Source organism: Aquila chrysaetos, chromosome 7 (assembly GCF_900496995.4).
Source record: "Aquila chrysaetos chrysaetos chromosome 7, bAquChr1.4, whole genome shotgun sequence".
NCBI lineage: Eukaryota > Metazoa > Chordata > Aves > Accipitriformes > Accipitridae > Aquila > Aquila chrysaetos.
The window spans coordinates 16,301,763-16,328,599 of NC_044010.1; the positions used below are offsets into that span (position 1 = coordinate 16,301,763).

A 26,837-nucleotide genomic window follows, 5' to 3' on the forward strand; every position below is an offset into this window, starting at 1 on the left:
GCTGTATACGCACGTATCAGGCTGTGGTGCAGGCCTTAGTGTGCCTGCTGTATTTTCAGAGCTCTTGGTATCAGACCTGCTGGGCCTACAATTGTACCTCAGGGTGTTGTATAGCCTCCTTCTCCTATGAAGGCAAAGCTGTCATTACCTTAATGTCTGTTGCATTCTCTGTACTTGCAATCTAGCTAGTGCGCTGGGGGATGAAGGAGCCTTTATGAATATTGAGATGGCGTTACTGGAGGCTGCTGACAAGGTGTTAGGCTCTGAGGTTACTGTTAGCTGGGGCCATTGTGCTGCTTTTCCAACCGGAGTCAGTGGAGTGCAGGGAAGGTGTTTGCTGTTTCCTGAAATCTTCTTGCCCATGTAGGTGTTGGGCTTCACTAGCAATTCGACTGGCTTAGATGAGGTGAAAACGCTTTTTGGTGTCTACCCACGAAGTACTCTTGAAGCTGAGCACGTACTTTGTGGTAGAGAGCAACAGGAGAATTATGGTGTGGCTTAACCACTTGGACTGGCCAGTGATGGAAGGCAGAAGCATGCACTGCCAGGCTCCAAAGTACAGTTTATTACTCAAATTTTATCTGAATCATTTGGCTAGGATTTCTTCTGCTGCTAGCCCTCTGTCTTGGAGTGGCGCCCAAAATGCTTATAAGCTTTGAGTATGGTTTACTTAGGATCTCTTCCCCTACCACTTTCCAACATAAACTCTGCAGATTGCAGCCTCCTGTATATGACTGACTAGGGTATGTTTTATCGTGCTTTTCATTCATGGAGCTTTACAAGAAGGAAATGAGACTCTGCATGGGATTGCAGGCATGTGTGCGGAGGGGCAAGCGTACGGAGTAGCGGTCAGGACATAGACCTTGCTTCATTGGCAATTCTCAGAAGATTAGGAATGAGAAAAGCTACAGAGCTGTAGCTCTTGGAAGAAAATATTCTTTGACCTCTCGGGCCCATCTTATGCTATAAGATCTGATGAGTAGTTTCTGTTAACACAGGAAACATGAAGACACTTTCCTTGCAGATTACTGTTATTTCTAACCTAAGTGCCAAATCTTTGGTCTCTCCACTTTCTCATAACGTGTGCTGTTACATGCAGAGACAACTACATGCTTTTCAAGGTGGGGGTGATGGAGTGCTAATTACATTTCATCTGCTGCTACTGAAGGAGAACAATTTTGGCACCGAACTATACTGTTAAGAATGGTGATCCAGACTTTTCTAGTTGATAGAATATGGGGCTTTTTTTTGTTTGTTTTGCTTTACTACATATGCAGGTCTCTAATATTATTGCAGATTCAGAAATGTTCCTTTGATCTTTTTTGACTTTCTTGCAACAAGAAACATTCAGCACCTCTATATGCTGGTTTTTGTGTCCCCCTCTCTATTCTGGTCTGCATTTCTTATGGTCTCACATAAGAGGAGGTGCCTCTGCCTTCTGTATTCATCCAACCTAAGGAGCTTTGGGTTTTTAAAAGGTAGAAAAATCATTTGAAAGGACTTTCATAAGAATGTATCTCCTGTTCTCTGTTCAGCATCCTAATTTGTAACCCCTTTGAATTCTACCACTGTTCTCCAGCTGCATCTCTCAGCCTCAGATGTTCTCTTCCACAAACTCTACAGATGGCATTTCTGCTGCTGTCCCGTGCTACCACCACTTCTTTGTCCTTTTTCTTTAGCAAAAATAATTGGTAAAAGCAGCATTTTCTACTGCCCTCAAATGGAAAGTCATTAAAAGATGTCTAGGAACAGAGTTTACTCTGTCCTTGCAGGGGACAAGACATTCCCCTGTGTACAGCTGCCTGACCTGTGGCTCAGGGAATAGTTGAAGTAAGGCATTTGGAGCCCAGATAGTAGGGAGAGTTGTCTATTCTCAGCTACATCTGTACTGCTCTGATCACGTGAAGGTATGTGTTAAGCACATGTATGATAGACCAAATGCAAGATTTCTTTTTCGGTGGACCCAGTCCTCTGACGTGAAGATCGACAACATAAAGAACACTTGCATCAGGAGGGATTTTTGCCCAGAGCCGCCTCATAAGGCCTAGAAAGCAGCAGTATGTGGCAGAAAAGTATGGCTAGCTGTTTGTGCTTCTGCTTTGGGGGCAAAATATAATTGTCTACTATATCCCTAAAATATGTGGCAAGCTCAATCTGTGCTGGGCTCCTAAATGCTGCAACCTTATGAAGAAGGTGATACCAGAATCTCATGGACACAGAATGAAGAAAAAATGGATTTGAAGTCTAGAATCAGATGAATGATGAGCTCTCTCACAAGGGAGCGGAGAATGACTCTGTGCATGCAACTTCAGTTGTGATTGTACCCTGAGTGCTTAAATGTGCAACTCTTGTATTCCCACTTGCTTAGTGGGTGGAAGCGTGAGGGGGGTTTGGTGTGGAGTATCAAGTAATTCTGTGCTCAGCTAGACCACTAGAAGCAGCTCAGCCTTTGCCACTCCTGCCGTTTCTTTATATAGCCTTGTACTGTGATCTGCTTTATACAGTACTGATTTAAAGTTGTCATACCAGGTTTCTCATCTTGTGGGCTGTGTTTACTCATTGTGAAAACTGCTGCTTGAAGGCAAAACACTGCAAAATGTAATCTTGACAAGTATCTTGTTACTCTTGTGGGGAGGGCATAAATATTACTGCATTTAGTTCAGTTTTGGGGAATGTGTTACAATCTCACCATTGCTTATTTCCCTTTCCTGAGAAGTTTCACCTTGCATAAAGGTGATCTGTGTAGTTTTTTGTTTAACATGTCTACACTCATTTTTTATAAAGGGGGTAAGGGAGACTGTGCTGTAGCGAAGTAAGTCCAGAAAGTTGGACTGGCTGTATTTTTGCAGTACTGCTACTTTGGGAAGTGGCTGTAAGCTATGTATTCTGCCCCAGCCCTCCCTTCTTAGGAAGAACCTGAGTGTGCAGGATGTCTCTTCATCACTGTGCCAAGAAACTAGCAACTCCCTTTCCTTTTATCTGATTCCGATTTCAGTCACTCCTCATTTTCTCAATTTCTCACTGTGAGCTTGTATTTTTTGTGTCTTGGGGCTGTGCTCCTAGATGTATAATTTTCCCAAACCCTGTAATTAAAGGATTCTTGAGATTGAGGAGCTGGCAAACTTGGAGAATGCTGAAGAAGGGGAAGGAAACTGAGCAGTAAGTGTTGCTGGCATTCTTGATACCAAATAGACTGTTGGGAAACATCAAGGGTTCTGGTAGGCTTGTACTCAGGTAGAATGCATGAGAAGCAAGGGAAAAACACATGTGGAGGCAGAGGTATACTGAAGTCTTTCAACACAGAGGTGTGTATGTGGGGGTGTTGGGGATGGCGACTTTTCCTGTTACCACCAACTTTTTTGTCATGCAATTTCAACTGATCTTGGGAGTTCAGCTGAATGTGTCTGGATTGCTGTTAAGGTGTATTTTCAAGGGAAATAAAAGAAGCTACACCAAGTGCTGCCGATTCGGTTAGTGGCAGCTTTTGTCAGTAGTCATGAATACTTCAGCAGTGTCCTTGTACCCTGTTGCTGAGGGTGCTTTTCCAGATCCAGTGTAAAACTGGGCCTCTGAGTCTTGTCTGACTAATATCTTTACTCCTCAATAAAAATATCCTGGCAGTCCTGTCATGCTATGACCTGTGTATTGCATTATCTGTTCAGTATTTCGTGTTCGTTTGAATTCTTGTATCTTGACCCAAACTGTTGTGTACTGGTGTGTGCGCACTGTTGAGTAGCGTTCTGGGATGTCCGTGTGCGTTTAGATAAATGTGCTGGGATTTGTTTCTCAAAAAAGAGTACTTTGCTTATTTGTAATGTTCTAGATTGAAAGGTGCTGCAGAAATATCTGCACCTATTTATTTACCCCTCTCTTGCTGCTTATTTCCTTCCCTCTTCAGATTACACGCTTACAGTGGAGGCCGTGAAATTGAAGCCATTCTTTGTAGCAGGTCACACCTTTGAGATGACATGCAAAGTGTCTTCGAAAAACATCAAGACGCCACGCTATTCTGTCCTCATTACAGCTGAGAAGCCACTAACGGATCAGTCGAATCCCAATGGAACCACTCGCATAATCTCCTTGAACCAGGATTCAGTAGTGCGGCTGGAAGACTGGACGGACCAGACTCGTGTAGACGGTGTGGTTCTGGAGAAGGTCCAGGAGAATGAATTCCGCTACAGGATGTATCAGACCCAGATTTCTGATGCTGGCTTGTATCGCTGTGTGGTGACTGCCTGGTCTCCAGGTGGTGGTGGCATGTGGCGTGAAGCAGTGAATGGCTTATCCAACCCTATCCAGATAGACTTCCAGACATCAGGTTGGTATAGAATCTGGCAGCTGTATGTCTAAGCCAGAAAGGAAGAGAGTTCTGTGATGTTCTCCCAGTGGTTTCCCTGCCTCTGGGAAATACCTACTCTTCGGAACATGGAAGGGGTCTCCAAATGGTATGATGTCTGAGCTATGCTTGTCTCCTTTTGTGGTACTTGTGTCCTTTGTGCTATTGATTGTTTACAGAAAGGTGTTCAATGTATTGGCTGTAATCATAACCCCTGGGTTTTTCTTTACTAATGCAGCTTTTATGGTTCTGCAGGCTCAGAGCTGATTCTCAGTATGGAATAACTGCTGCCACATTTGCCAGCTTTATCAGTAGATTGCTGTTAGGTAGTGGCTGCTCTGGAAGAATGCTAATATGGACTAGATTTCTGTTCCAAACCAGACTTGATTAGCATAGCATTAAATTGCCTGAGCACACCTTCCTGTTGATGTAATTGCAAAAAGTGGTCAGGTCAAGGCAATGGTAATATTTCAGCCATCTCAGCAAGTGTATCCTGCCACTGGAAGACCTTAGAGGCCCCTTGTGGCTGTTCTACAAAGCTCCACAAATTGGGATGAATTTCAGTACCCAGAGGTGCATCCTGTTCCTCACATCCTTGCTGAAACCCTCACCTTCAGTCTGCCTGTTGAGATTTTTCTAGAGAAGCGTGCCTGTCCTGCTCTTGTTGTTGGGGGGAAGGAGAGAGGGACAGCATTGGTTTGGATCATCAGAGATGCATGTTAACACTGACTTCCTATCATGCTTTGTGGGTGGGAAGTGCCACATTTTTATAATGGTGGTGCACTTAGGAGTGAAGGGCTCATCTCATGATTTGATTAAACCAAGCTGGTGATTTCCTGAGCAGTTTTGAAGAGCTCTCAGTGTAGCCCAAAGTGCATCCTATGTTGGAGCTCTCTAGCTAGCTGCCTTATCTCAAACCTTCTGCACTCCCCCATTCCTGTTCACAAGCACAGCTTGGAAGAAGGTCTCTCCTAACATCCCTTGTTCTTCATGTGAGTTATTCCGCTTATAATAGCGGGGCTGTAGTTTTTTTAGAAGATGTGGCTGTGACTAAGCAAGAGGAGCCTAACTTCTGGTTGCATCTGTAACTAAGGTAACTGTTCTCTATGAGGTGACTTCTAAAAACTGAACTTCCTTATACTAGGCACACTGGGAAAAGGACAAGGGCTGAGTGTAGGGGGACAGCCTTGCAATGAGGACATCACTTTGTAAGAAGCTTGGAAATGTAGCATCGTGATATAAACCCTAATGAAGATGCAGCCTGACCTAAGCTGGCCAGAGGGAGGACACTGACTCAGCTCAATGCTTCTTTCAGGTCTAGATAACTTCTGATTGACTTTTTGTTTAGTTTTATGGTTACTGTTCTGAAAATAATGTTAGTTGCTTATGTTCCAAATGCCTCATAGAGCAGCACTGTCACAAATGAATATTGCTGTAGACTTGTTGTCTTCTCAGGATGGTTTAATGGGCTATAGTTTTAGCCTTATTACTCTTGATATCTGGGTCAGACACAGCGGGAGAGCACATTTGCAAAGGGGTGATGCAAGAAACCAGCAAGAATGAGATTTATCCCAAACCCCTCCCCTCCAAGCTCTTACATGGAGGCTTTCTTGCACAGAAGTGGTGGTTGGTGACTCTCCCAACACTGCTCGTGTTATGTCACTTTGAACTCCCAGCCAAAAAGTTTGGCAGGATGCTATTAATATCTGTGGTTCAGAGGGAAACCTGTGAGCTATGCAAGGGAGGAAAGTGTGCATGTTGCAGACTTGACTTCTTTTTGCTGTTACTCTCTACTCCCAGCCTCTTCACCCAGATAGGATTTCTGGAGCATGGAGTAAAGAAAGGGAGGCAGCCTGTAGAACTGCCCTGGGAATGTGTGAATTCCAGTAGCAGGGCTGGAGCAAGGGGAGGGATGATCCTGAAGCCCCGTCAGCCTTTCATTCTTTACAAAAGAAGTAAGAGAGAAATGAGATCCCAGGCACAATTTACTGGAGAGCTATTTCCCAAAATAATCTTGGCATGTAGCAAAATCTGGCTTGAAATACCTTCCTTTCTTCAACTGATGGATGAACTTTGTGTCCTTTAGTTGTTACTCAGATATCCTTGCTCGACATTCATCTTGGCGTGAGGAGGACGTGATAATTCCACAGTTAGTCCATTCTAACTGTGCTCATTATTTGGAAAATTATTTGGAATCAGGTATACAAGACAGAAGAGGGTTTGTGGGTGTGTTACTTTGGTTTTGTTTGCTGAGTTGTACTGTCTTTGATGCAAACTGAGTCAGGAAGCTGGAGGTGAATGGCAAAGTTATGGAGGAGCTATAAAAACACAGCTCGGATATCACGCTCTGTCTTGCATCCTGTGGTACAGGCAGCTGTCAAACTTGTTCCCTAATGGGAATGGTGAAAGGCAGAAGTGCTGAGGTAGCTAGTGGCTTCTAGGGAGAATGACAGGCTCTCCAAAATTGGAGAGAAGATACTAACAGGAAAGGGTCAGAAAAAGCAGGGGCATACAGCTCTCCAGGCAACTGTAAAAGCTGGAGAGCACCACTTTGCTAAATCCTGAGTTAAAGGGAGGGTGGGGTGTGATCAGTAGCTTGTGGGTGTGTTTGTCCCTGGTAGGAAAACTGTTAACAAGTTAATTGCACTGAGTTCTGGGGTTCTCAAACTGTAACAGAAAGAAATTTTAACTGAGACTGCTGGACAGGATATAGTAAGGCAGTATAATTTTGAAAAATAGAGTATTCCAGTCTCCTCCCTACTTTGAAGGCTTGGACAGCGTTTTCAGCTTGCACCATGGGGGATGAAGTGGGGAGGTGATAATACAGAAGCAGCATTTTCAGCAGAAGGAAGCCCTTAAAGGGTTTTGCATGAAGCTTTTAGTGGTAGGAGGAATTTATTTCTCAGTTGTTTTTATTGATTCCCCTTTGACGGGGATGGGGAAACTTGCTAGGATTGGAAATCCTTCCCTCCAGTTTGACTCCCTCCCAGACCTCTCCGAGTTGAGTGATGTTTCAGGGCGGGGTTTTTAGTGTGCATATCCATTGTGCAATGTGATCTATCTGAATGACAGGAGGCCTGTAAGCGCTTTATATATGAGCTGGGGACTGTGCACATGAAACTTCAGTGTTTCCTGCCACAATAGGCTTGAAATGTGTCGGTGCTCTGAAATGTTTTTCCATGAACATCTGTGGAAAATGTCTTGCTCAGATTCTTTCCGTTCAAGGCAGAATTGCTGGCTGCCAGCAGAGACCTCCTCTCTTCTTTCTCCACTTGCAGAGGGACATATTTATTCCACTTGGTTAATGATCTGAAATGTTAATGTAAAGGCATTTGTTTGAAACCTCCTGAACTAAAAAATGAAATGTGGATTTTGTCCACTGAATTATATAAACTGGAAGTTGCGGGGTGGTGGTGGTGAGGAGGAGCCTAGTGGGTCATTAGTTTTCAAATATTCAGTCAATGGCAGATTGTTCTCTGCTGGATATATTTTAAGACCAGAGAGGATCTTGTGAATCGTCTGGTCTGGCTTTATGAATAACATGGATCACTAGACTAATTTCATAAACTGAATGCCTGCTCTATGTCCAGTAGCTGTAAGCAAACTAAGCTTATTTTGGGTGGCAGGGGGAAGCTGTCCCATATGAAGACTTCAGTATTCTTCAGTGCTTTTTTTTTTTGTTTGTTTTCCTAGTCTAGAACAGAGGTTCTGCCACTTCTTTTTCAAAGGTTGCCCAGCAAAGTGAGGGACAAGAGCAGCTGTCAGTGTTTGTCTTTAAATTTTCTCTTAATTTCATTGCATCATTTCTGCTGAAACTCAAATGCATCCTCTCTCCTCTTGAGCTAGTGGATGATGTATGTGTACATAGCCTTTCTTTCAGCCTGGAACACACCCGTCTTCTGTTCCTTGCTGTTCTTCTGAAACCAGTGTACGAAGAAAGCTTCTTGTAGGACTTGTGATCCTACCCATCCGCACTGAAATATCTCACTTGTCTTCTGGTCACCTGGAGGTGTTGCTCCGGTGGCAATGCCTTTGCACTGCAAGGGCTGAGCAGCGGATGAGAAAGGCTGTTTTTTTTTTTGTTTTTTTTTTTTTTTTTTTTTTTTTTTTTTTTTGTGCACCCCTTTGCCCTCAGCCTTAGTTGAGCTAACCAGCAAAGGTGGGAGTCAAATAGCTGGGAACTTCCTTGAGATCAGAGTGCTTATCTGATGCAGGTCTGTGTACAGATATCTGGTTCAAATAGCTCCAGCTGGCCTGCAGCTGGTTTTTTAATGCTGAGGCACCTGGTCTCTGTGAAATCCACCTGGTTTATCCTGGCATCATAAATTCTTCTTTGGCATTTGTCCTTTAATTTTCTATCCCTTTTACCCTGAACCTGGCAACCTATGTTAGTGTTTAGAGTCTCTTTGCCCACTATACACTCACAGGTATTTCCACAGAAGTGACTTATTTTCCTTCAGGGAAGTGGGGAGAAGGAAGCTTTTAATCTCATATTGAGAAGTATGTTATGAGAGAACACCATTTGGATCTTGGCTGTGCTCTCAGCTGGCTTCCCCCTGTGCCATTCAGCAGAGGGCAGAAAGCTCTGGAGAGGCAAAAATAAAAGAACTTTAAGGGAAGCGTCTCAATGAAATCTTCAACTCTGGATTACATCTGCATGTGAGCTCATTGCACAGCAATGTATTATCATTCACTTTGGAAGAAGCTGAGATAAACTGAGAGCTGCTGAAATATGAGCTGAGTATTAACGTTGAACTTGCAATTAAAATGAAATGATGCCCTGCAATGACCCTGAGAGATACTTAGTTTCAAGAAAGGAAAATAGAAAGATTCTTAAAGGAAAGAAACTTTAATCATGGAAATAAATGAAGAGTGATACAGCAGACGCTTTTTGGCAAGAAAGGCTGGTATTTTCCAGCCAATGTTAATGGGCAGGAACATGCTTTGTCATTGTGTGCCTTTGTGCCTGTGTGCATTAATTTGTAGATGGAAGTAGAAACCACAGGTTAAACCACTGGGGGCTTCTTCCAGTAACAGTTATTGTGAGGTTTGGGGTAAAACTTGTTAGGGAACATCTAACAACAGTTAGGTTGTATCTAAACTTACATACAGCCTTACTACAGTGAGGAACAGAGATTTTGGCTTAGTTTAAATCGAAGGTCTCAGCAGAAGATGGCAATTTAGGGGAAGGCTGATGCTTAGCTCTTAGAATTGGGAATGCTGGTTTGTTTTGTGAATCTGCGCTCTTTAGTTTCTGAATTAGCTGAGGGCATGGCACTTATCTTCAAACCTGAAGTTATTAATATCCAATTATTTCTCAGCTTTCAAACTCCTGAGCAGCTTTCCGACACTTTGCTTTGCTTTGTTCTTGATGAGCTTTACAGGTCATGCTTGATCTGTCAACCCTGCAATTGAAACTAAATTCTGGTTTGTTCATTCTCCCAAGTGACCAGTAGGTGCCAATAACAGTATTTCAAACTGTTAAATACAGGTGGCAAGGTGAGCAAAGCCACATCATCTGTTATCTGTAGAGTTTTATTTTTCTCAGTGTTAATGTAGCATGAACTCAGATCTCATCGAAGGAGAATTCATGTCACCTCCCCAACCCTTCCTGTGACACTGCAAGTGCTTGAGTGTGGCAGTGCTGAGACCCTGATAGCTGGTGTCATCAGTGTCTACTGGGAGTTGCCTGTTACTGCATGCCTGCATCTGTAAGCTTGGGGTTGGGGGGAGAGGTCGTGTCTTGGAGGGTAAAAACTTAAGAAAAACACTGGGGTTTTTTGTGCCAAGCCCTGCTTGGTGGAGTCTAGATCCAGGGCCTCTTGAATACTGTGGTGTGATTGGTAATGAGGGAAAAAAAAAACCCAACAGGATCTGCACCTTGCAGAAGATTTTTGTGGCACATTTGTGACCTCTTGGGAGGTCCTCAGGAGCCTTGAAAATGTGTCTGGAAGCATCCCGTGTTTGCTCTGGTGCTGTTTTTTGCCCAGGTGCTTTTCTTGAGCCTGCAGTAAAGCAGATGCCCAGTTAGATAAGGTGATGGTTTTGCTTGTAACCCGCTAACAAACACTGGTTTGCTGCTGCTTTTGTTTGAGATTGGCATGCAGCTCATTTCTGCTTCTCTCATCCTGTTGCCAGAAAGGTTCAGCTGAAGCCAGAGTAAATTGTTTAAGCTCGGGACATAAATCAGGCAAGTTATAATCAGGTTAAAAGCACTGGTCAGTTGGGGTTTTTTAGAATAAAACCAAACAAAACCAAGACCAGAACCTGTCTATAGAGAAGGGCAGCATGCAGATGACTTTTAATGAGGGATTAGAGCCATGTTGTCAGCTTCTGTGAATCTTTCCCAGGCAGCGTAGTGACTACAGCTCTGACTCAAGTGTACCTTATGGTGCAGGGTAGGGGATTAAATGGTCTTTGTGGTCCAGCTCAGGGCTAATGGGTCTCTATTGAAACAGCCTCCTACCTTTTCAGGTTTTGCAGTGGGGAAAAAAAATAAATCTATGAAGATGCTTTATTCTGTCCTTTCATGCCTGAGGGCAGCCTGAGGGCCCAGGGCATGGGGTATGTCGGCAGAAGGCCTAAGATACTTCCAAAGAAGATGCTTCTCCTAGGAAGTTGCAACCACACAGTTTTCAAGACTGAACTAAGAAGCTTTCACTGTAATGAAGCTTGCTTAGGTTTAAAAAAAAAAAAAAAAAAAAAAGTAATTGTTTTCCCTCTTCAGCTGAAGAAGGAGGAGCACAACCCCTGACACATGTCTCAACTCTGTTGAAATCCAGTTCTTCTAACACAGGACAGTGATTTCTTCCTGGAGGTACAGATGGTAATTTGCAAGAGATGTATCCTAGTAGGGAAATAACAAAAGGGAAATAACTGTTCATGGCTTACCAAGAAGAAGTATGATCATGAAATGACAGAGCAGCTGCTGCCTAGCAGGCTTCTTACTTCCCAGGAAGCTTTGACTCTTCATGTGGGAGGCAGGGTAGAGATACGCTTGGTGACCCAGAACTGAAGGGTATGTAGGGAGTGCTGCATTACCATGATACATGGCCTTTCCTGGCTGAGTGACCAAACAAGCTTAGCTTTTACCCCCGTGACATTCAATGGCCAGGAGTGCTCAGACTGCACTCTGCATTAGTGGTTTGTTGGCATGCCAGGGTTTGAAGCCGGTGTCTGTTGAATGCAGTAGATGGGGGACTTTCAACCTAGAAATAAGGCCTGAAAAGTCCTGTCTATGTGTACTCTCTGACTTTCCTTGTTTACCCTGCCAGGGCAGGGGTAAGGCAGCCCATCTGCAGCCTGACGAAGTTGAGATCATGCAGTTCATCTCCCTTGCTCAATCCATGCCAGCATCTAGCCAGGACAGAGCCTGTTGGCTGGAGTAGAGCATGTCCCATATTCCTGATGTGATGTCACCTCGCTGCTGGGACTTAGGATAGACCCCAAGCTATAGACAGTACCAGGATTATTATGGTGCTGTTTTGCCTTTGATCAGTGCAGCAGAGGGTATGTGCTGGGGATGTGGGCATGTTCGTGGCAGATTTTGGCAGTCTCTTTGTTTCTGTTGCTGTGACAGTTCACACACAGCTTGAGACTTTTCTGGTTGCAGTTGGCTGGAGTGCCCTGGTCCATGCTGTCTTTAATCCCCTAGGACCTTGAACTTCTGTCTGCCCAACTCCAAAGAAAATGATGGAAAATGTCTTGTTTTATCTGAAGACTAATAATCAGATAGGCTGCAAGGGGAATATGGTTGGGAGGTATGTGTGTGTGAATATCAGGAAACAAGCTGAATTCACATAGGAAGAGTTTGGATAGAGGCTGAGGAAGCAATCAGGTTAATCCCTCTCCATTTCCCCAGAAAAAGATCCCATCATGCTGAGCTTAAGTTAGGGCTGCAGCCTGCTCATGAAGTCACTACCTGAACAGCTGAACTTCAAAGCGTTCTGGGTCTCTTACTTCCTTAAATATGTTCTAGCACAAGCATGTAGGAGTCTTAGCTGGTAGTCCACACGTAACCTCTACTGCATCTCTACCACCCTTTTATCCTTGCTTGTTGGGGTAACTTGCAATCTTAATTTTTAATAGAGAGCACTTCTAGTGTCAAAATGGGTATGGACCTCTGGGATTATATGTCTACATACTGTCCTTGTGCACAAAGTACAACTGCTTCTGGGGCAGAAAAGAGGGCTGTAAGAAGTCTACAGTATAACAAAGAGCAGCACATTGTGCCCAGTGGAAATCGTGGGGGGAATTTTGGAAGCCACAGAAGTAATTATTGCACTGTAATTAGAATTAATTTCTTAGTGTGCTGTGTAATCACTGCTGACCAATACAAGCCAGGCCCTTGTAGTCTAGAATAGTTTCACCAAAAAAGACTGCTCTAGCTTCATGGCACATCCACGTTTCTTTCCAGAACCTCAGTTTGGAAGTGGTGTGATAAGTATGTGCAGTGTGGTTGAGTTATCAGCATAGCTTTCCACAGAAACCTGTTGGGAGTTGTCTTGGATGATTTCCTTAAATGTTCTCCATCAAAAGCATTGTTTGCCACTGATCTTCAGTGGATTTGAAATTTACAGTTCCTGTACTAAAACAGTAGCATGTAAGAGTGGAGGAAGGCAAATCTTCCAATAGCTTTTTTTTTTTTTTTGCTCCCAAACCACCTTTCTATGCTTGTTGCTGCTGCTGCTGTCCCAGAGGTAGCTGAGCCAGGTAATGATAGCAGCTAACAGAGTCCAGGGAGGGTAAAAAGAGTTACTACTTAATCTGAGTCCCAGGTTCCTTCTTGGGTTCCCTGGCCCCTTCCCCTAAAGACATCGCAGAGGCCACTATTAGCGTTAGCTTTCCTCCTACTCATCTCCTTTGCCTTGTTTAGTAGAGAAACCACTAAGGGTATTTTGACACATTCTTCAGTTTCTGCCCTGTGAAATAGATATGCCAACATTGCTAGTACTCTGGGAAGTTATGGTTTTGTTAATTTTGCACCAGAGGTGCAGTTGTCAAAATTTGGGGAAGTTTTGTTTTTTAACTTATATACCTCAGAAGTCAAACACCACGTGTTGTCATGGTGTCTGAGCATTCATAACAGCCTAATGGTTTTCATCAATATCATCACCACTTTGCAACTCAAGGAGTTACTGTACCCTTGGGCTTTGAGACATCTTCTACAGAAGCAGCTATCTGTGGCAGAGCCTGAAAGAAAACCTGCAGAGAAGTGTTATCAGATGCACTTTTTGTATTGTCTGTGTTTCAGTTCCATAGCAGAACCATCTGTATTGTTAAAATACTGGTTTGCTCTAACTTGAATTCCTGTTGACTGCCTCAGCCAAAAAGATCCATGCTGGATTAGCCTGAAGACCTGAACTCTTGTACTCTTAGAGGAGTCACGAGTGGAAGACTGGCTCCTCTTGTGCAGGACAGTAGAAGGCAGACTTGGGCAGCAGCCTCTGTGTTGGGTGATAGGTCTGGCAGTTTGGGTACTTTGTCTTAATGCAGGAATTAATGGCTAAAAATGGATAACTATTTTGTGAAAGCTTACATGATTGCTTATCCCTACTTCAGAGCTCTGTCTCCACAAACTAGCAGAGAGTGCTTCAAAAATGTGCAAGAAAGGTTTTGGACACTGAAGAAAAGCCTGTCATGAATAATTGTGGTTACTCTTTTCTAGGTCCTGTGTTTAATGTCTCGGTGCATTCTGATAACCCAACGATTTACCAGGGTGAACTGGCAGACTTGCTGTGTATCGTCACAATGGAAGGAATGGCACTTGAGCCAGGTATTTTGGTAAAATTATTTTACTTGTAATTCATTTGCCTTTACCAGGCAGAATAATACGAGCAGTTACAACCCTATGTCCTTTGAGTGAGGCTGGAGAATTGAGAACTGTCATTGAAAATCCTATAGAAATAGGTAAATACAGGAGAGCATGTTTGCTTTACACAGCCCAATTTAAAACAAGGATTTTTGTTTCACATTGAGTGGAGGGGAAAAAAGCGTTCTCACTGCTAAACACTCCTGTGCTGTCTGTACCAACTGATCCCACTATTGGGAATCTCAGCCTACAACCACTAGATGGGCCATGAAAACTATTCCTGTTTCCTTTAATTGGAGGGGACGTCCATTGGCAAAACCTGTTAGGAGAAAATGGTCATCTGTAAACAAATCTTAAAGTTACTTGGCCATTCAGCTCACACTTCAGAGTGAATTTAAGGCTGAATGTAAATCTAAAAATCACAATAATTTGACTACTGCAGCCTAAATGCCAAAAATGGATGTTTATTGCTGATGCTTTCAGAGGTGAGCCTCCTTTTTTGTGTGGAAGAAGAAAGAAACACAGTATCTCGTTGCTGTTAAAAGGATAGTGGATACTTTAAAGGCAAATTTTTATGAAGAGCTGAAAAGTTGAGAGAATTGCTCAAAACCTAGCTGCTTGCCAAGCATTGCCTGAGCTGTTTTCCCTCAAAATTCTGTGAGAATAACTCTGGTTATTATACCCAAAATTTGGATTTGGAGTGAGTTTAGTTTTTTTTTTTTTTAAAGTAATTCTCTCTATATATATATATATATGAATATAAAAATGTATTTTAAATAAATCTATAAATACATATGTAAATATAAATATATAAATGTATATACCTAAATATAAAGATGTCATGATTCATGTGAAACTTGGAAATCTATGCGTGAGGCACTACAAAAGAGGTGCTGTGCAGAAAATATTACTTATAATGTAGTAGCTGATGAGATGAAGTACCAAGCTTAGTAAAGGCCCATCACTTTGAAATTCCAAGATGCCTGTTCTACATCAAATCTGAGTATAGCGGGGAAGCAATTTGCAAGATTACAGTTGTGTGTTGCCTGTGAAAAAATGATAGAAGTCTGTAGATTGTATTACTGAAATGCTTGGTAGGGAGGAAAAGCTGAGTAAACTTTATTGCTGTCAAAAGATTCTTAGCCTGGGATATTGGACACAGTAAGCAGCGATATATACCTGTATGTATACCTCGGTCTGTCCTGCGGTTTCTGCTCAGCAGGAAGCCTCTTCTAAGTTGAGGTGTGTCCAAGCTCTTACAGGTATTGTTGTGAGGCAGTACCCAAAGCAGCTGGCTTCCTTTGCAAAGCCGTAATTGCTGGCAGGGAGCAGCTGCTGCTTCTGTTGGTGTTTGACAGCTAAAATAAGCTTGGGGTTGCCTTGTGAAAGAGGCCTCAGCATCCTTGACTCACTTAAAACTTGAAAAGAGGCCACTTAGTAACAGTGGGGCTCTTCTGTCAGTGCTCTGCTGTAGTTGGGTTTTTGTGATGTTTTTTTGTGTTTGGTAGCTTGAAACTGAGAGAAGTACTGACAAGAAAGATAAGGATAATCAAAGCGATCAAAGTAAAAAGGTATCCTCTTTGAGGAGCCGCTCATCGGCACGATGAAGTTTTAACTGGGCAACTTCATGGATGTCTGTTGATAGATGATGTCTGGAGTTGGAAATGATACTGTTTCCAGCAGTCATGAGCAGCCAGTGCAGAATTTTAAATGTCAGCACTGTAATCTGTTCCATAGCTGGGTAATGTCATCTTGAACGCGGCAGATCTCTGCCTCTGGGTTTTTTGTTTGATTGGGGTTTTTTTGTTTTGGGTTGGGTTGGGTTTTGTGGGGGGTTTTTTGAGTTTGTAATGGGGCAGATAAGGCACAGGCAACAGATACACCTAGAATGGAGTAAAATGTGGCGTTTGTGGCAGGTTTTAGGGAACGTTTCAGCCCATGCTTTGAGCCTCCAGTTGCTGAATGAGCAGGATTTGGGGCCTAACCAGCCATGCTGCGTGGAGAAACCCCATATGGGCCTTTCATATGGGCCTAAGAAGCTGGCCCCTCTCCTGTCTTTGCTGGTCCTCTGGTTGAGACTGGCAGAAGAGCTGCAGGGAAAGCTGAAATCTGTGCAGCAGCTGTAGGGTGTGCAGACTTCCTTTGTCAGTTTGCCACCTTGGCCTTGAGAGATGGAGGGAACTAGGGCAGTGGGATAACGGAAGGGCCTTACGTGAAGAAGGGCCTTAAGGGCTTATATGATAACAAACACATGTAGTTCCTCAGTAGTAACTTTACATCCCTGTTTCCCATCTCTTATCTGTCTCTATGCTGAGTCAGTATCATAATTTATTTCACAACTGGAATGGAGAACTCGCTTTTTAAATGAGTGCCCAACATTAGACAGACTGTGAAAATAACAGGGTATCTCATCCCAGTGGGGAAATGAGGTATGCTGTTAGGGAAAGCCTACACCAGGTAATCAGATAAACAGAGCAAGAGTTGCCAGCATCTCCTAAAAGAAAACGGATGACAGCAGGACAGGCATGGTCTTTCCATTTGGGAATGTGATGAGAAAGGAGAGCAGAGCAATTATATTTGACTCTCTTCTGAGGGGTGTGATGGCTTTCAAAGGCCATCTACTCTTCTGGTGTCAGACCTGCTGCAGGGCTGTGTTTTGGGCCCTCTTGTGAGCAAAGCATCAGGGAATTTCACAGGATGTCTTGTTAAATGTGCATCGAAAGCACTTTGAACACAGTTGGTATGCCTGCCAGCTCTGCTCTTGTGCACATAGGTACTCAACTTCGCAAGCATGCATGTGTATTAGTAGGTATGCTTCTTGTAATAAGTTGAGGTGTCAGGTACCACCTCTTCGCCCTCTTTGTATGCACAATCAGAAAAATAAAGTACTTCCAAGGAGTTGAGGAAAAGTTAAATGACCAATGATCTTTGTCGGTGCCCTTCTTTGTTACAGTTAGATCAATCCATTTGTTTCTAGAAGTATTACTTATGGGTTGGACCCATGTCTGGTAGAGGCAATTCACAGTACTCTGTGTGTGTTTGTGTGTACACACCCTATGGGAAGTTTTCAAAAGGGTGGAAAAGGTTTTGGCGTGACTGTTGCCTGCTTTAATTTCCTCTGCTGCTTTGAGACTCTGATGAAATGGAGTGTGTATTACTAAGCTCAGTACATAGCAGCAATTGCTCCATCTAAAGAAGTGCTCCTTTGGCTTGGCAGCTGTGGTTGGTGTTTTGAATTGATATGAGGGGAGTATGTGTGTGTGAGGGGGGAATAGTAGTTCTTCTGTGCCCTGAAGATATAAAAGCTGCTTCTGATATTTCTGTTGAATACACATTTTCACAAACGATCTCTCTAGACTTCCCAGATCACCCCTTCTTGGGCTATGTGCTTAGGGATTTAAAAGTATTACTTACTGTGCCTGAAAGGAGATGTTTTTTTTTATCTGCTCCAGACAGACCCAGTGGGCACTCTGGAGAATTTAACAAAACCAGCTTGTTTACCTCTCGTATGGCTTGAAGTGGTTTGCTCGGCTCTCTAGGAAGCCCTATTCAACCTCATTTAAATGTAGTAAACAAAAAGGGTCTCAAAATTGTGATTCAACACGGTAACAAGATGCTGAGAGAGCTCCATTCTAAGCAGTGGAAGTGTATGGTTCCTAAGAGCTGGTCTAGAAATAGGATTCCCTGTTTTGAGGAGTGATTGGCCAGGGAAGCAGCTAAAACCCAGACAGCTTAGTCCTGTGTGTCAAATTGAAATGTGCATAAAGATGTGCTTTACATGTTGATGATCCTCACTAACTGAGGAGGGGAGGAAGCATAGCACCACTATTACTCTGCTCACAGAGCTCTGAAGCTTCCAGCTCCCAGCGCTTTGTGTTCCTTTATGAAAGCAGCCGAGTTGCATGACTTGGGGGCACTGAGGTCCTTGATGGCCTTCTGTGCTTAGCACTGGGTTGTTACGGTTTCCTCTAATGGGGGGCACCTTGTCGAGATGTCCCACACTACTCACAGTGTTGTGGAGCACAGAAGGAACCAGTGAAAGAAACCTTGGTAGTGTTAAGCGTAAGTGTTGCTCTTGTGGTTGGGTTTGGTTTTTGTAGATTGAGAACAAAAATTGTGAGAATGACTTGTCAACATTGATGCAAGGTGAGTGTGGAATGGTACAAATGGTTTTGGGAAGCCTAGTGTGTGACCTCTTTTATGTCAGTAAACTTACATATTTATTAGCACTTGGGAGCTGCATGTTCATCACTGATCTTTAGAGAGCACCTGATTTATGTCCTGGTTTTGCTAAATTTTCCTGTGTTTTTACTGGATGAAAACCAGAGATATATAGAAATGAATCAGATGACTGCTGTATGAAGCTATTTCAAGGAGGATAGTGACAAAGAGTACTCAGAGCCAAATCCTCCCTCTGACTGTCTGTAGTGAGTCACTAATTGCACACTGTGTATACTGACTAATAAAACATGTTGGCATAATACTGTTGTCCCATATTGAAATTACAGAAGATAGATTCAGCTATTTCAAAATGACAGCAAATGCCTGCACTCAACTTTGTATGTGGAGGGAAGGGAACCTCAAATTAACTGGGGCTGAAAACAAGGAATTCTTCAAAGGTAGCAAGTTGCCTGGGAATCTGAAGGCTAGATATTTTGTTTTATATACCTAAATTTATTGTTTAAACCTTTTTCAGCAAGTGCAATGGTGCATTCAGCATAGTTGGACTTAGCCTGGAAGGTGTCCATATGCTCCTATGGTACCTGGAAACACAAGAGCTAATGGCAGTCTTGATGATCTTTGGAAGGAATTGGTTGTTCCCAATGTAACTGCCTGTGGACCAGTGCTATTACCGTATTTGGCATAAACAGGCAGCAGAGATGAAGAGTAGTTTATAGAAACAGAGCTCTCTCCAGTAGAGGCCCTGTTTCCCACAGACAGTTGGATGAGTACACAAAGCAGAGGTCAAAGTTTGGTCCTGTTAACTGAACATCTGTTATGCTAATTTTTATTAACTTTGCTTTCAAGGGAAGCAGTTCGAGTGCTATGCCAAGTAGCTAATAGTAGTATTTGTAGTATGATAGGAAAGAGTGATTGTTGTGAGGTCTGCTGGTCCATATGACCTGTGCTGACCCCCGTGTAGGACTGGGGGACCTACTCCTGCTGTAGGGCTGCAAAACAGGCCAGGTGCTCTCTTGAGCACTGTTGTGTGCTGTCATCTGGAGCACCTGGAGCACCTGGCCATGGCACACAGGGCAGGAAAGCAGCTGGTGTCCAAAACAGTTGGGTCAGCCAGTGCCTCTGGTAGTAACATCTACTTTCTCATCTTTTTGTTTCGTTTTTGAAAATGTTTGTAAAACCAGTGCACCTTACGAGGGACTTAAAAAAAACACCCATTGTTTGGGGTATAATTGTCTGCAGTAAGGGGGAATGTTCTACCTGGCTGATGCCATACTTCAAGCAGCAGAGCTGTGGATGTCCCTTTACTTCACTTTAATTTAAAATATTATTTTAAGGTTCCCTTCTTTCCCAAAGTGTTAGCTTGCCTGATAGAGGCTTAAAAATCATCTTCGCTTCTATGTGTAAAGAGTTTGAGTACAGCAGCAGGTTTAGGGCTTTAATTTTTCCATTAGCCTGGAGGTCAAATGTGAAAGTTTAGAGAAGAGCAAACTCAATTAGGTGAAAGATCAGTTTTAAATTTAAAGTTGCTAATACTGTATTTTTCAGAGATCTCAATACTAGCAAAAGGAGGTTTGATACATTACCAAAATCACTGGGACTGCCTTAGGTGTGAAAAGGTTAAGCCCTGTGCACACATTCTACCAGTACCCCAAACTCAGGACAGAAATAGTAACCTCTGTTTCCACTTTGGGCCCATCAGTTTGCTAATGTGCCAGGAAGGAAGACCTGTTGATGAAACAAGTGAGCAGGCTTTCCTGTCTATGCTTTAGGTCATGCCAGGTTTCAGACTCTGACAGGTGTTGCTGGGCTCAGGTTAGCAAAGAATAGCAGTGATTTTTAAAGTAGATACTCAGCTACATCAGCCTAATAGGGTTAAGACTGAGATCAGCTAATGGGATCAATAGGATCTTGTGTGAATATGGAAAGAGCTAAATGTGCTGATGAACTCTGACTACCTGTCAGCTGTGTAAAATGTGGAAGGCGTTGTAAAAGCGTTTTATAGACTGTCTCCATGGGTGCTAAAACTTGTACAAAGCATGATGCCTGATGATGTGCGACAGTAACCCACAACTCTGGAAAAAAAATGTATAAAAGCATTGTGGTCAGGCTTTGCTCCTGAATGCTTTGTACTTTTGTAGGTAATTTTTTATGCTCTGTGCAGAATCTCTGTATTCATTTAGGCAGACTAAATGCAAGGAAGGGGCCTCCAGGAAAGAACCTTCTGGCTTTGTGGCTGTGTAGGCCCTGCATGAAGATAGTGATGGCAAATCACTCTCTGCTAGCAAATACCTGGCACTTCCACTCCCTGTTCACTGTAGGTTCAGCATAATTATAGAACTTCTTATTACACTAGGCCTGCTTGGTAAAAACTTAGATCAGAGATTAAATATAAATTTTAGGATAGCAGGCAGGAAAGCAAGAAATCTCCTCTTTGTTGTCCCTCTAGTAAGTCACCCTTTCTATGCAGCTAGTCATCCTGCCAGTGCATTTAATTGCAGTTCACTCCTTGAATCCTCCTAGAAAGGACATGCTCAGGGCACCCTTTCCCCCCCCTTCCCCCCCTTTCCCCCCCCCCCCCGTCAGACCAGTATTGGCTATGCTGCTTGCAGATTAACCTTTCTGCTGAAAAATGGCTCTCTGAATACTTTTCAGAGCTCACCAACATGTCTAAATTCTTTGTCCAAAAATGCAGATGATATGTCCTTTGATGTCTCCTGGTTTGCTGTGCGCTCCTTTGCATTGGACAGAGAGCCTGTCTTGCTGGCCTCGCTGGACCGGAGGGGGATTGTGATGCAGAGCAGGAGAAACGGGAGCAGTGATCTCAGCCTGGAGAGAATCAGCCCGTTGGAATTCCGGCTCCGTGTGCATGGCTGTGAGGACCACGACTTTGGCAACCACTACTGCGTAGTGACCCCGTGGGTGCGATCTGCCACTGGTGTATGGCAGCGGGAACCTGACATCAAAGCCAAACCCATCTTTCTGTCTGTGAAAATGGATGGTAAGAGATTGCAACATGTGTTACACAATTTTTTAATTTTTTTAACACCTTGTTATGTTTTTCTGGGACAAATTTTCCCCATGACTATTTTTAAAAGTGCCTATGATAATCTCATTAGATTTTGTTATCCTTTTCTATTGTTTGCAACTTCTGAATACAGATTCTGTTGACTAGGTAGGCCTGAACAGATCATAGTTATAAGACTGGAGTATTTGCTTTCCTGATCATCTCTTGGTGATGCTGGGGCATCTTTCAATCAAGGCATAGTATTCTCTCCAAGTGTTAACCCTTCTGTTGCCTGCAGAAGGAAATTTTGATTTGCAGATAGGGCGTGCTGAAGTAGAGTTGCATTGTGGTTAATATCAAAGCTGAGAACAGAAAGTCAGAGCTCTGACTCCTTCCTCCCTTTTCTAACCACAAGACATTCTCCTCCCTGCACTTAATGACTTGTCTGCTTTCCAACCTGATTTGCAAGTGTTGCTAGACTCCGTGAGAAGCAAGTTGCATGCTAGATGCTGCATTCAGTACGTAGCTAAGGAGGAAAAATTAATGGAAGAGGGGTTTTGAACTAGTTGCTTACTTCTCAATATTTCCAGGAAAGGTCATATTGGGAAGTTCTATGAACTTGAAAGGAATCAGAAGTTTTTGTTCTCCCTACTGTGCAGATAACTGTACTTTCCAAACTCCTTACAGTTCTTGACCCTGCCTTTTAACTGAGCAGCAGATGCTTACAAATCAAATTTCTTGTTTAGGTACCAACTTTGGAGGTTGATTAGACAGGGTTGCTGAGTAGTATTGAATATACTGTACGAGTAGTTCTAATCAAGCAAAGCATAAAGGAGTCTGCTCCTTGCCATTTGGAAACTTGTTACAAAGAGTGCAGCCACAGTCTGCCTCTGTTGGGGAAACTTTGCAAGGCTTTTGTTTGGGGGAGCAGGTAACAGGATACCTCTTGGAACGACCTCTACTTTGCTATCTCACTCCAAGACTCCTCTGGTGCTTCCAGCCTCCCTGAGGCTTTGAAATAGTAGAGGAGGAGTTAGGGTGAGGAGGTAAGGGAGTCCAGTAAGACACCAATTTTCCAAACCTCAAAAGACAGAAATGAAGAAGAAAAATTAGTGTAATTTCCTTCTGAAAAAATTAATCTGCCCATGAGCGAATAATGTGGGTTTTTCTCCTTTTTTAAGCAAGAACAAATAAAGGGGATCTCTGAATTTTTCAGTGATATCTAATGACTTTGCCTTCCTTTTTCAGTTCTGAATGCTTTCAAGTATCCCCTGTTGATTGGCATCGGTCTGGCTACTGTCATAGGACTCTTATCCTGCCTCATTGGCTACTGTAGCTCCCGTTGGTGCTGCAAGAAGGAAGTGCAGGAGACAAGACGAGAGCGTCGCCGGCTAATGTCGATGGAGATGGACTGAGCGTGGGAGCCAGACACACTTGCATTTTGGGAGAGACTCACAGGGCTCTTGACTGTGCTGAGACACTCACTCACAGGGCCAGACAAGACAGTGCGTTTCCTCTCTGATTTCAGCCTGGACCTCAAGCTTCTCCTTGTTACACGTCATGTCCTGAGAGCATTCAGGCCATATTTAGTGACTCGGAGTTCTCCTTTTCCAGCAGCACTTTCTGCATAGGGATCATTTCCTTCCAATGTGCAAACTGTTGAGCCTTCTTTCAGCAGGGCCCTGTGACAAAATTTACTAAGGTTTTTGTTTGCTTGTGTCCCCGTCCCCGTCCCCCCCCCCTTGATTTTGAAAATATGTCCCTGTATGAAAGCACGATGGGCAGGGCAATGGGTAGGAAAGGGGCTGGTAGAAGCGTTAGACTTTCATTGTATTAACCAATCTACTTTTCCCCTCTACCCCCATCACATTATCCTGTTCCCTTTCTCTGTCCACCTTGGTATCTCACAGACTTCTTTGTGCTGGGTTGAAGGCTGGAGAAAGTTCTTCTGCTGGTGCCTCATGAAGCTGTCCCAGCAAAGAATTGGTTTATGGTTGTCAGCACGCCTTCTCTTCCCTGGCGTTTGCAGTTATCCCCAAAACATAACTTGCCTGGAGGTCTTTGAGACACTTTTTTTTAAGCTTCCTTTTTATTTTATTTTCAGTGTCCAAAGTTCTTAGCTGTGGTGAATAGGGGCTAACTTGGCAACCCTGAAGAGTCAATCCTCAGACAAGCATTTGTTGAATGTCTGCTTATGGCCACCTTCTCCCCTGCCCTTCCACTTTGTTTTCTCCTCACTACAGCTGCTCACGTTGTGCCTGAGACCCTGTTCTGCTTGTGGCAGGGGGCACATGGTGTCTAGGGACAAGGCCCAGCCTTCTGCTGGCCTTGGCAGAGAGGTGGGAGACCTTGCCCCACTGGTGATGGTGTGACTTATGGAGGAGGAAAAAAAAAAAAAAAAAAAAAAGGATCTTTGTCTGCAGTTGGCCAACTAATCACTTTTAGAGAAGGCTTGTAAACTATATATTACCAAATGCACAGACCAGACTGCAATGCTGCTTCTGCCAGTCACTCAGTGGTAACCACTGAACCTGTGAGCAGAGTCTGAGATCTGCAGAAGCCGATGTGCAGCTCAGGGTAGGAATAGGAGCAAGCCCAAGAGGGCAGCAAGAATCCTTCAAGTTCCAATGGTCCTGGTCTTGTGCATGGGCCTGCAGCAGGGCTGTCCCCATGGGTTTGAGACCTATTCCTAGGTGCTATAGTACAGAAGTCCTGCTCTGGTCTTCCACATACACTGACCTGGCTCCTGAGTGGGAGCAGCTCCTTTTCCAGGCAGTTCTGTCTCCCCAGCACAGCTGGTGTGTTAAGCAATAAAAGTCAGAATAAAGATACTGTGTATAAACAAACAAGGAAGTAGGACTGTACTGCAATCTGATGTCAGCCAGGGTTTGGCTCGCATCAAGAAGTGTGAGAAATGTAGAGTTGAGGCCAGGGCTCAATCCTTTCCAGATTTTTTTTTTTAAGGTAAAAGATGTTAAAGGAGAGCATCCATGGAAGGTAGTGGCTGTGGTGTGCTGTTGCCAGTCTAGACATTAGTTATGTACTAGACCATCTGCTTCACTAATGGCTCATACCACTGCACATTCCCGGGGAGCTGCAGGTCTAGTATCTGTGCTATGAAGGTTTCATTTCACATTAGTGTTTGTGGAACCTTGCACTCAACACTGTAGCGATTCCAAAATTGGGGTGGTTTTTTGTGGTAAGTTTTCTTTGTGTGGGGTTGTTTTTTTCCTGTCTTGCATTGTGACCTTTGTTCTGAGGCTGATGTGAGGGTTTTTTCTAGAAGGCTGTTCTGCTTCCCACATGCGGACACATACGCAGTCACATATGAATACATATGTATGCATAGAGGTGTCCAATGATTTTTGGAAGCTGAATGTGAGACATCTTCAAAATGGACTTGATTTGCAGAGTTGGGGCTTGCAACTTATTTGATGCATGGGACAAATGACACCCAAAACCTATAAACCTCTGGAAGACTTTGGTCTGAACATTCATAGCAACTTTTCTTTCTGGCCTGATGTTTTACTTTCTGGAAGAGCTCTGAAGAGGCCTATGTTGCAGGCAGATGTAGCTGCCTCTGCTGAGGAACAGGGCAGAAGCAGTCTCTAGCTTCTGCTGTGAAAACCCAGAAATCGGTAGTGGTGCTTTCCACAGGAAGGGAATTGAGGAAAGGATTCACTCAGATATTACTTTGACAGCAAGAATTTTTCTTCCTCTCCTGTCTGTCTGCTGTAGTGAAATCCTGCTTTTTCTTTGGGTGTTATGAAACACCCTTCTGATGTTTGGGATGCTGGCTGTCCTTCCCACACTGATCTAGCAGCTTCTTTCCTGCATTAACATCCACTTTCTTCATGGAAGGCCTGTGGCATTGGGGCATCTTGGGAGGGGTGGTTAAGTGGTGGTGAAGTTCGAAGCACAGCATCAGTCACTTTCTGTCCTTGCAGATTGACTCCTTGTTTATGTGCTCTTGGTGAAGTTTTAGGGAGAGTGGATCATGACTGTAATGCAATAATTAGGGAATGAATGAGCAGGGAACCGCCAGCTCTTCCCAAGCACACGACATAGCACACTTTCTCCCTGCTGGAAAAAACTCAGGGTTATTTTGGTCAGGGCTCCCTGCTCCTCTAGTGAAAGGTCCCCATGTCCTTAGCTAATGCTGATCTTCCTTCGTGGCCTGTAACAAACCATCTTTGTCATTCCAAGTGAAGCAAGTTCACTGCTAGCTCGTACTGCTGCCAGCCCCTTGGAAGGCAATGCTGCATCCCCTTCCACCCTGTATTTGCTGTAGTTGGAAGGCTAGAAGTTGAGGGGCTAGACTTACCCCCCAGGTTTCCTTCTACTTGTGCCAATTTTGTATTATCCCCTTTTTTAAAATAGAGTGGGAGTCTTATCTCTAATGAAAAAAAAACTAGGTCACTTTTCATGTTTTTTATTATTATTATTTCCTGTGTGACCAGGGTTTGTGTGAGTGGAGGTGTGTGTGCATCTGGTTGTGTATTAAACCTGCAGAGTATCAGAAGAGTAAGCTGCCTGAGATGCAGTGCAAGCATCCATATCCTCCCTGCTGCAACCTGTGGTATTGTCAAAGTATCCTAAGGGCTCACGTTGATCTTCCTCTGTTCTCATTGCTACATTTCCTGGTTAAGCTAGTAAGTTCCTCCAGGCACTTGGAATTTAGATCCAGGACAAGCTTGAACATCATATAGCAGAAGGGCAAGATACTTACTTTCTTTTGTTTTAATTTCAAAGTTATAAAATAAAGTGTTTGGCACAATTCTGGAATGCAGGTACTGAATAGTTCTAACAATGCTGTGTAAAATGTTTCTTTTTATGTTTAAAATAAAGAGCGAGCCTTTTTGATTATGTCTGTGCTGTGGGTCTGGATGTTTTAGCTATGGGCAGTTCTTTCCTTATACCTTGCATGTATGCAGACACTATTGTTGAGGCAAGGGTATCAAATGTAAACCTTACAGTCCTGTTCCCAGCACTGTTACCCTGTAAAATAAGCATGAGGTTTCTTTACAGTAAGTTTTAAATATTTGCCTACATTTGTGTGATGAATTGGGGAACGTAATTGTTTTCTGAGTCTATCCTGTTTCTACCCCACTGTAAGCCAACCTTTTTGTTGGGGCAGTTTCCTTTTGATTATCTAGGGCCAGGAGTCACAGTTTGGAGCATGTTTAATATCTGCTGTAAAACTTGGGCATTAGATATTGAGTCATCCTTGAACCCTTCCTGAGGCTTCTCATTTCCAAGGTTTCAGGAGGAAAATCAGTAGTGTTGGAAGTAGAATTCCTGCTTACCTTGCTAATGGCTGAATTTAGGATTTTTTCCCCCCAGCAACCATGTAAGGACACCATGATAGTATAGCAAGGAAGTGACTTGCTTTCTAATAAGTTGCTTGAGGCAGAAGTTGTTTTGGGAGGCCAAGACAGGCTTTGGCAAGGTGGGTTCAAACTGGTGCATCCTCTGTCAGAGATGGCTGCAGTGCAGGCCAGTTG

At 43.5% G+C, this 26,837-nt stretch overlaps 1 protein-coding gene across 5 annotated transcripts in view; it reads left to right on the forward strand.

Annotated features, from left to right (window-relative positions):
• PTGFRN (prostaglandin F2 receptor inhibitor) overlaps nt 1-26,199 on the forward strand; it is a 72,758-nt gene extending 46,559 nt beyond the window's left edge. For 4 of the 5 annotated variants that reach the window (XM_030020499.2, XM_030020501.2, XM_030020500.2 and 1 more), the window contains exons 6-9: nt 3,899-4,318; nt 14,004-14,111; nt 21,022-21,327; nt 22,582-26,199. In XM_030020499.2, the coding sequence (XP_029876359.1) occupies nt 3,899-4,318; nt 14,004-14,111; nt 21,022-21,327; nt 22,582-22,748 (1,001 nt within the window). In that variant the 3' untranslated portion in view covers nt 22,749-26,199. The remainder of the gene's footprint in view (nt 1-3,898; nt 4,319-14,003; nt 14,112-21,021; nt 21,328-22,581) is intronic. The other variant, XM_041124961.1, reaches the window with a different exon arrangement.
• Nucleotides 26,200-26,837: the final 638 nt, after the last annotated feature.